The 11,157-nt window shown below is 33.7% G+C and overlaps 1 protein-coding gene across 1 annotated transcript; it reads right to left on the bottom strand.

Annotated features, from left to right (window-relative positions):
* Positions 1–1,389: 1,389 nt before the first annotated feature.
* Positions 1,390–4,514, bottom strand: HELRODRAFT_176754 (hypothetical protein; the record flags this gene model as incomplete). Its single annotated transcript, XM_009024099.1, has 5 exons — positions 1,390–1,585; positions 1,992–2,100; positions 2,162–2,243; positions 3,219–3,312; positions 4,492–4,514. The coding sequence occupies 5 exons, from the start codon at positions 4,512–4,514 to the stop codon at positions 1,390–1,392; spliced, it is 504 nt and encodes a 167-aa protein (XP_009022347.1).
* Positions 4,515–11,157: the final 6,643 nt, after the last annotated feature.

Raw genomic sequence — 11,157 nt, 5'->3', positions numbered from 1 at the left:
ATCCTTTTTGAAAAAAATGTACCCAGACATCAAATGCGTTGGAATTGGTATGTTTAAACAAGTTAAAATGGTGCTAGGGAATGTTTCTTCTTCTAAAATTTGCCCTGTTGAAAAATTTTAAAAAATTGAAAAAAAATCGAAAATAATTAAAATTTTACGACTGTGAAGATGACAAATTTTTCAAAAAATTTTTTATCGAGATAGATGATATGATGGATGACATGACGGGATAGTTGATGGATGGATGGATGAGTTGTTGGATGGATGGATAGATGAATGGATGGATGGATGAGTTGTTGGATGGATGCATCATGCATCATAGATCTATCTAAGTATGGATTAAAGATAAATGGATAGATGGATGGATAGATAGATAAATAGATGGATGGATGAATGAATGGATGGATGGATGAATGAATGCAGAAACCTACATTGTATGTAAAAAGATTAAGGATCTTATTCTACTCTTCTTTGTAAAAGTTTTAAAATTTATGCTAGCATTTGAAAGCCAATGTTTATCACTATGTATACCCGGGCCTTTACAAAATATGGATAAGGACTGCTAAGTGATAAACCACTGATAGTTTACTATTTAATAGTCAATGATTATATGTACTCGGCTATACATAATGTATTGTATATACACACATACACACACATATATATTATTATTATTTATATATATATACATGTATGTATATTGTATAAACATATGTGTATTGCATATCTGGAGACGTGTTTCGTTTCGTTTGGCAGTGGGGACCATGTGCATGCATGCATGCGTGTGTTTAAAAATTAGCTATGTGTAAAAGTATATTTACACTTACACATAGTCGAGTGTTGTCATTATGGAAATTTATAGCCATGCTACTGTCTCTCCTTTCAATTTTCAATTTGGAGATATTTTTATTTTAATTTATTTGAACTTGTGTGTCTGTGTGTTGTGTGTGTTTGGTTTGTGGTACAGGTGGTGTGTGTATTTGTGCGTGTGTGTGTGTAAAAAGTTTATGTGCAGGTGTGCAACTTTCATTCTATTTCATTTTGCTGAGTCTGCTTTGTCGTGTTGTTTCCATTATTTGAGAAAATAAAATTTCTGAAAATAAAAGTTTAAAAAACAAAACTATCTAAGCGACCAATTTGAAAGGAATGAAACGTTTTGTTCTCGTTAATTTATTCACTTTTGTTTTTTTTTGTCGTAAAATTTTTTTCGACTAAGCCTGGTTTTTCACAATTCAACAAAAGTATATATGTAAAAACTCTATTGTTGTTGTTCTAGTTGGTTGTTGTGTTGTTTAACTATTTAAGCTGAGCACATCATTTTGCATTTAACTCTACTACTTTGCATTGTTTGTTGAATTCTAAAAAAATTGCTTTAGAAAATTGTTGGGTTCACTTTAAGTTGGTGTATATTTTGTTTTTATAGAGTTGCATTTTTTCAAGTTTTCTGTCCACATTCTCCCTCTTTCGAAAGGTGCTGATATTTTTTGGAAAAAATTTGAAAAGATCATCATTGAGTGTCGTTGGCTGACTGGCTGGCTGCCTGTCCATGATGTTGATACTAAGCTCTCCACATCCGCAAACAACACTTGTTTGTTTTTTGTGTTTGTTTATTTTGTTTGTTTGATTTTGTGTTGTTTTGTTTGTGTTGTTTGTTGTGTTGCTTTTGTTGTTTGTTTGTTCGTTTTGTCCACTTGTTTTTTTATTATTTCTATGTTTTACTCGTAAAATCTATGTCGTTAATTCTGTTTGTATTAGGTTTTAATGTGCTACAGTTTTAATTCTCGTTAGTTTAAATACATCGTTCATTTGTTTGGCGACTTTGTTAATTAAATAAGATGATGGTGGTGTGGACGATGAAACGCAGAAAAAAATTAACCAATATGATATCTTTGGTGATGTAGATATAGATATAAATGACAAAAACAATGATGCAAAGAATGATAACATTGGTAATAAAACATCTTCAAAGAAAGTATCAACAATCAACTAACTGTATTATGATGCTGAATGAAAGGATGTAATATAATGACGACGATAACAATGGTTGCCTGACGATGGCGACAACGATGACAATGATAAAAACTGCAGCGGCAACAAGAGCTGCAACGATTAATCAAGGACATTATCGGCGCTACTCACAGAAATGCAATCATTGTAGAACCGCCCGCGGTAATTGAAAGTTGCAGAGTGTAAATAGGCTGTGGTCCGCAGGTCTGTTCCAAGATGGATCGCCGGCCAAATAACTAGATGAATAAAACAGTCATTTCCTTCCTTATTTTATTTGCTTCTTATTTTTTTCGGTTTTTTTTTGTATATTTATTTGTATTTCTTGTGTTTGTTTGTTTTGTTTGTTATTTACCTAGGTCTGTGTGTCATGGGAGAAAAATTATCTCAGATAAAGTTTTACATTTGAAGCGGACAATCAATAAAAATAAATAAAATTCAATCATAAAATCGGCACAGCAGAAAAATTTAATTTCATTGTTATCACATAATAGCACTCAATATCGCTAAGCAGCACACAAACATACAACCACATACAACCACATACAACCACATACAACCACATACAACCACATACAACCACATACAACTACATACAACTACATACAACCATATACAACCATATACAACCACATACAGCCAACTGACAAAATATCAACAACATTATACAATAACACGACAGCGGAACACTGCATGGCGTGACAGCGTATACCAATAATAACGAATTATATTGTTATAATTGTTTCAACAGCAACAACACCAACAACAATTATTTATATCTAAACAATTCAACTACAACCTGTGAAACTAACATCAAAGAAATTATAAACAACAACAACTAAACGTGAATGAATATTCAAGAAGACAATAGATTCGTCAAATGACACGTTTCAACAACACGCGACTATATTAACGTCAAGGGCCTTCACAACATGCAACACTTGCAACACAGATTCAAATACAATCCCAATTAACGTATTTAGAAGGTACGCGAAACAACATCAACATACAAATACATACAAACAAACAACAACAAACAAACAATATGCAAACAAAGACATACATACAAACAACAAAGGCTCGTGTGGCTAAAACCAACAAACAACAACCTTCAAATATCCAAACAACACACATTACAAACAGATATACAAACAAACCAACAGGCAAACAAACAAACAAGCAAACAAACAAACGCATGTGCGATTAAAACAAACTATGCAGTAAATTGTTTTTGTTTTCAAATCAGTCGGGAGCGATCTGTTTTCGCCGACCCTGCCGCTCTGGTTGTTACTAACTGGAGTGCTGCTGCTGGTGGCGGTGGTGGTGGTGACGATGGTGGAGATGACGATGACGATGGTGATGGTGGTGATGATGACAATGATGATGGTGATGACGATGGTGGTTATGACGACGACGATGATGATAATGGTGATGGTGATGACGATAGTGAGGACGATGGGTATAATGATGACGATGATGGTGGTGATGATGAGGATGACGATGATGGTGGTGATGATGATGATGACGATGATGGTGGTGATGATGATGATGACGATGACGACGACGATGGTGATAACTACAAATCGTATTGAATTATACTTCCAAATGTTTTTTCCCTCAAAAGTAAATAAAAAATATCGTAACGCTATTATTTCAATGAAACATCGAAAAATAAAAATAAAATTATTACAAAAAGAACAGTAATAAAATACATAAACAAACGGCTGAATGACGTCATTAAATTAATTATATAGCGCAAAGTTGTGCAGCAATACTTTATCATGCAAATTTTATATCTCATACGACTCAAAAACATCTGCACGTACACACACACGTACACACATACACACACACACACACGTACACACACACACACAAATGTTTTCTCATTGTACACTTGATGTATGCGATAGTTTTGTAAATCGGCCGCGCTTGCATTTGAAGTAGGTCAGCGCGCAATCAATATTATTTTTTTAATAAACCTCCTCCGACTTACATCATAAATTATGATGTTAATGATGTGTGTCGTGATGAATGGGCGCCGATGTAGATACTGAATTTATCACAAATACGTTTGTTGAGGAAGATGACTGAGATGTTATCGTTGCTGCTGCTGCTGCTACTGCTGCTGCCGTTGATGCTGCTGATGCTGCAGCTGCTGCAGCTGATGTTGATGATAACGATGACGATGACGAGGCAACAGCTGCTCAAGTACGTGATATAAAGATTATGTTTCATATTTTCTATTTGTCGTCAACAAACAAATCCCGGATCATCTATCACACACCTAACTATCTATCTATCTACCTGGATTACACCTTTTCAATTCCTCATCATCTTCGCCGTCATCATCATCGTCATCGTCTTCGTCGTCGTCATCATCTTCTTCTTCTTCTTCATCTTCAACATCATCATAAACATCACCAGCATCATCATCACCACCACCATCACAATCATCATAAACAACACCTTCATGCACACACACACCTGTTGTTTATCGTGCCTGTCATTTGACACGCTTCTTCTTACCTGGTGTTACGATGCTTACGCCATCAGCATGGCCTCACACACACACACGCACACACGCACACACGTGCACACGCACGTACACACGCACACACGTACATACATACACACATACATACATGCTCACATACATACATGCATATACTTGGATATAAAAACGCAAACATGTTAAGACATACCACACAAACATGCTAAAATAGAACACTTTAAAATAGCCACATTCACCAACATATGAATGCATAAACAAAACAATTGACTACTAAAAATGCAAATTTTGATTCGAATATCTTGCGCTCCAAATAGAAGATGATATCTCAAATGTTCCAATGGTTTTTATATGGAAAAATATTTGTAAAAACAATAATACAGTGTCGGTTTTGTGAGACTGACATGACAGGTCTGTAATAAAACCTGTCATACGTTTCTTAAATAAAATAAATTTCCAAAAAAATAAAAAAAATTATTTTTAAAAATAGATAAAACAAAATAATTTTGGTTTTCTGACAATTTTTTTAATTTTCAATCTTATCTTATGTTTAAGTTGTCACAAAATTTATTTCCTTTCTCTTTATGTGATGCCATTCATGTAGTTGTGTGTGCCATTGGTTTGACATATCATCTATGATCGTCGAACAATTCGTTAAGCCGTGCTATTTATGTTATTATTCCTCTAATTTCTTTCCATCTGTTTTATTTCTTCTTAGTTCTATTTTCACTCTGTTATTAAAACAATTTTCTATATGCTTTGCAAGGTTTTCATTCATTTTAAAATATAATTTTCAAACATTTACGAAATGTGCAAGCTACATTTTGATTTTAACGTTAATAATGTTAAACCAAGCAAAGATCATAGCTGTTTAAAATGTAAAAATTAATTGCAGAAATATTGAAGATTAGCTCTTCAGCATGAACAACAATTTATTTTTAATGGTTCTTTAAAAAAAAAAACAATCGGCTTTGTGTTTAATTCAATACTTACAATTACCAGCACAGGGGTGAGTTGAAGGACACAAATATATAAACAAAGTAGGGTATTATATAAGTTATCTATGCCTATTTTAAATGTATAATGTACTATATGTATACTATAATGTATAATGTACTATATATACACATGTATATATATAATACATTAAGGTCATCTTATACGTAACGTCACATCAAAAACAGCTACATCGTGTCTGTCACAAGTTATTTTAAGTATAAAAAATAGAAAAAAAATCCATCACAAATAAAATGACAAACAGAGAGGAGGGAGAGAGAAGATAGAGAGAGAAAGAGCGAGGAGAGAGCGAGAGAGAGAGGGAGGAGTAAGCAAACAAGCAAGGAAAGGAGGAAATAGAGCCCAGGACACTCATCATGTTATCAATTATATTGGATATTTATCAACGCTCGTGTGCCAGCCAGCCAGTAGCCAGCAAGCCAGCCTCGGCACAAGTTGGCACGAATAAACACTTCAGCAACAAAAAGTTAAACAAACAAACATCTGCGTTTGTATTTACAAGCAAGCTAGCATACGTGAATGTATATTTTCATTATGGTATTTATGTATGTGCGTGTGTTTTTAAACGTGTATTATTATAATTTAACTCAAATTTGAAACATTTTTTAAAACATAAAAAACAAATACACACACACGCACAAACACACACACACACGCACGCGGAGAAACAGAGACGCATACACACACACACACAGACAGGCAGACAGACAATACCAAAATCCCCACACTGACAACCAAGCAGAAAGCGCAGACAGAAAGTTTCAGATATATGAAAGAGAGCATGTACGTTAAAAAAAATTCATTTCAAAAGAGAAATTGATGTGGAGAAAAAAATTTTTAAATGAAAACCCAATCAACATGCAAATATGCACACAGTGGTACTCACATGCTCACAAACAGACACACTCACACACATACACATTATGTATGTACATGTGTTTGTCTGTGTGTATGTATGTGTGTGTTTGTGTGTGTCTGTGTGTGTGTGTGTATTCATGTATATGTGTGTGTTTTTTTTCTTTATTTTTAATTTAATTTGAATATTTTTAATTTATTAGTTCTTTTATGATATACATATTCAATTTTCTTTATTACCAATAAAACATAATCGTCGTCATCATCATTGTCATCGTCGTCATCGTCATCATCGCCATTGTCGTATGACGTCATGATCGCCATCTTTTTGTCGCCAAGCGAGATGTAACGATTGTCTGCCACACATATGTCCCGTTAATCATAAACACCATTATTATTATTATTATCGTTGTTGTTGTTGTTGTTGTCATAGTCATCGTCATCATCATCATGTTAACCCTCATTATTGTCATCAGTGTCTTCTTCCTTTACGTCATCAACATCATCATCAAAACTGATGAAGCTGTGGTTAACAGGAATGAATCTTGAATATCAATGTTTACTTTACATCCAGGGACCTCTCTTTGTATGTTGTTGTGTACGTGTGTGTGTGTGTGTGTGTGTGTATGTGTGTGTGTGTGTGCGTGTGTGTGTGTGTGTGTGTGCGTGTGTGTGTGTGTGTGTATGTGTTCGTTGACGTTGAAATATGTGCATATGTATCTGTGTATCTGTGTGTGAGTGTGTGAGTGTGTGAGTGTGGGATTGCGTGTGGTTCGATTGTTTTGCTTCAGGTGCATTCATTTGATGGGTGAGTTTATTTTTTCTCATTTTTTTTATTTCTCGATTGAAAATCGAAAAAACATAAAAAAACATTTTATTAATTTCATTCGGTAAAATTTTTAAATTAAACAAGTAAAAAATATTTTGAGTTTTTTCTTCATCCGTACATACAAAACACCCATACAAACGCAATTATGCAACAATACACATCCGTTCATGAATATGTACAGACGTATGTGTGCGTGTGTGCCTATAAGTAGTGCTGTGTGTGTGTTCTTGGTTGTATTATTGTATCCAAAAAAACTAAACGAAACGTCTGTTTATACATACAAACTTGCAGACAAATAAACATAAATACAAATCAACATACAGACATAAGGACATACATACAAATATGCACAAAAGTAAATAATAACAATCATACACTTGTACATACATTCATACACACACATGCATACACATACATACATACATACGAACAAGCATACATATACGCAAACATACATATACACACACACACATACACACACGCATACACACGCATACACACGCACACACAAATACCGATTTGAGTCAAGGCAACCCTTTGGCTGATATATTGGCTGGTTCATCCCTATTCCTAGAGATACGAATGATGATAATGATGATGATGATGATAATGATGATGAGGATGATGATGATGAGGATGATGATGATGTTGATGATGATGATGATGGTGGTGGTGGTGGTGGTGGTGGTGGTGATGATGATGGTGATGGTGATGATGATTTTTACTATGACAAAAAAAATTAAAGTGCAAAAAACTACTTTTGGATCGTAAAACATTCTCATTATACCATCATTATCATCATCGTTATCACCATCAATATAATTTTTTTGATGACGCAACCATTGTCTGCGTCATTCAGACAAACGTCATCACCATCATCATCACCGCCATCATCATCTAAGTAATTGTTGGAGCATCATCGTTATCATTATCATTATCATCATTACCACAGCAACGTTATCGTCTTCACAAATCTCACCTTCATAAAGATATATCCGCTCATCTAGCTATCCATCCATCCATTCATCTATTCATTCATCCATCCAACCATTCGTCTTTCCATCCATGCATCAAGTATGAATCTACAAAACCGATGAACAAACATGAAACTGCATATGATTTCCTTCACGTGTTTTCTATTATCTACTTATTTATTTTTTCGTTCTTTCATTCAATTTTTTTTTTTCATTTTTCAGTCAATCAATTATTCATTCATTTTTATGTTTGCTCAGTTTATTGTTGTTCAAGCAAGTAAGCAAGCAAGCAATCATTCATTCATTTATTTATTCATTCATTCATCTAATCAATCAGTCAATCAATCAATCAGTCAACCAATCGATCGATCGATCATTCAATCAATCATAAATTATACTTTCAATACAAACAATCGTAACGTATTGTGGTACTTTTTCATAGTACCGAACCAACTTAGGGCGAATATTCATTTTATTGTTCGTTCGTTCGTTCGTTCGCTCGTTCGTTCATTCATTCGTTCATGTTATCCATCATTTTTATTGCTTTTTTATTCGTTCATCTATCGATTCTGTCATTCTTTTATCTGCCTCGTCATTCAATCGCTCGTTTGTTTATTCATTTATTTGTTTATTATTCAATCATTCCTTTTTTGTTCATTCATTCATTCATCTATTCATTCGATCACTCACTCATCAACCATCTCAACAATGCTTACAAAGATCGATCATTTGTCTGAACACGACGATGATGACGACGACGATGACTATGATGATGATGACGATGATGACGAAGATGATGACGATGATGAGGACGATGATGATGATGATGATGAGGACGATGATGATGACGATGATGATGACGACGATGACTATGATGATGATGACGATGATGACGATGATAATGACGACGATGATGACGGTCCGACAAGCAATCTGACAGTTCGAACAAACGAATGAGCAGACAGACAAAGAACAATATTGACACAAACCTTCTAAACCACAAAAATGTACATATTGGTACAAAAAGATACAAGGAAACACAAAGAGATTTAAAGAATAAAAAGAAAATACAATAAATACAAAGAGATACAAAAAGATACATTAAAATATAAAGGGATGCCAAAAAATATACGAAAAGGTACAAAAGGATGCAAAAAGATACTAAGAAAGACGAAGAAATTTAAAATATTACAATAAGATACAAAAATTACAAAGAGATACAAACAGATAAAAAAAATACGAAAGGTACCTATACAAATATACAAAAAGCTGACCCGATCCATCTAATAAATCAAAATAGTCTTTGCATAATATAGAACTGCGTTTTTCATCCTCTCAGCACCACCATCATTATCTTTTGTCTGTCTGATTGTCTGTCTGTCTGTCTCTCTGTCTCTTTCTCCTTTTTTGTGTCTCTCTTTACTAATATGTCTTTTTTCTATTTAGCTTATTTCTCAGCATAGTTTTTTAAAACGTACGTACAAATTAAAAGATTGTCGAGTTGTGATATCACCACTGTATCATTATCATTGTTATTACCATCAGTGATTTTGTTGATACTATCAATCGACAGATCAACTTTTTTACTCAATCAGTGATATTTTGCAGATTATATCTCTAATCATCCTCATTTTATATTTCTTGCTTTCGTTAGACCGCGCTGACGAGCGCCGAACTGTTCACAAATTATTTCATACTTATGAATGGATTGTATGTATGTACCATGTATCAAAGAATGTATCATTCTCAAAGGCTATCCTACATGTATCATGATAGTCTTTGAGTACTGATCAGACAGTATTTAAATTAGGTATACGCCTTACAACAACAAAGCCAAACATGGCACTTGTACCATTTGAGCTAGCTAGCAAAGCAACATTTCATCAAATCTTTTCATCAGAATGTCATCGTTTATATCGCTATAGTAAATACGATTATCGTTATCATCATTATTGTTACTCTTATCATCATCTCACTCGATACGTCATCATCATCGTCGTCGTGACGTCATTGTCATGACGTAAGTTGGATGTTTTGCAAGTTTAATTTTCTATCTCTAATCTTCTTATCACGTGACGCTCTTTGTTTTTACAATGATAATGATGACGAAGAAGATGATGATGATGATAGATTTTTTAGTCCCCTGCTTACTTCGCGACTCTTGATTATTAATGAATGGGTGAATGAATAGATGGATGGATGGGTGAATGGATAGAAGAAAATGAATAAATAAATGGATAGATGAATGGTTGTATAAGGATGTATAAATGGACGGATAGTTAAATGACTGAATGCATTGATAGAAAGATGAAAGGAATGATTTACAAATGGATGAATAAACGTGTGAATAAAAGAATGAATGAATAAATGAATAAAGAAAAATCTGATGGGACAGCGGCAACCCTGAATCACATGAAAAACAAATAGTTAAAATAGAAGCAAAAAAAGAATAAAAAAGGCCGAAAGTAAGATCAAAACTCATTTCAAATCATAGAATGAACAACAACCAACTTTTTACACCAAACCAAACCACCGCAACTACATCAACATCAGATCAAAACAACAACGTGCAACAACAACAACAACCTTGAAACAAAGCGAACGTGACAGCAATAACAACATCACAACCAAAACAAAATACACTAATACAACAACAACTTAGAATTAACAACATTAATTTTGTTTTTTACCAAAAAATATAGCACAAACATTAACACAAGATTAATATATCGTCAATATACATATATAATAATCAGTTTATAAACATCAACAAAATCAACAAAACAGAAAATAACTTAATATTGTTAATAATAATAATAATAATAATAATAATATCCAGGTAACTCGAAAAATCCCTCTGATATCATTCATCTCTTTATTATCTTGTGCGTGTATTTGTGTGAGTGTGTGTGTGTGTGTGTGTGTGTGTTGTGTGTGAGAGAGAGAGAGAAAAAGGGAGGAAGGAA

The sequence above is a fragment of the Helobdella robusta genome (assembly GCF_000326865.2).
Source record: "Helobdella robusta unplaced genomic scaffold HELROscaffold_39, whole genome shotgun sequence".
Taxonomy (NCBI): Eukaryota; Metazoa; Annelida; class Clitellata; order Rhynchobdellida; family Glossiphoniidae; genus Helobdella; species Helobdella robusta.
Note: the sequence above shows the minus strand (reverse complement) of the source record. Positions and strands in the feature narration are given on the sequence as shown.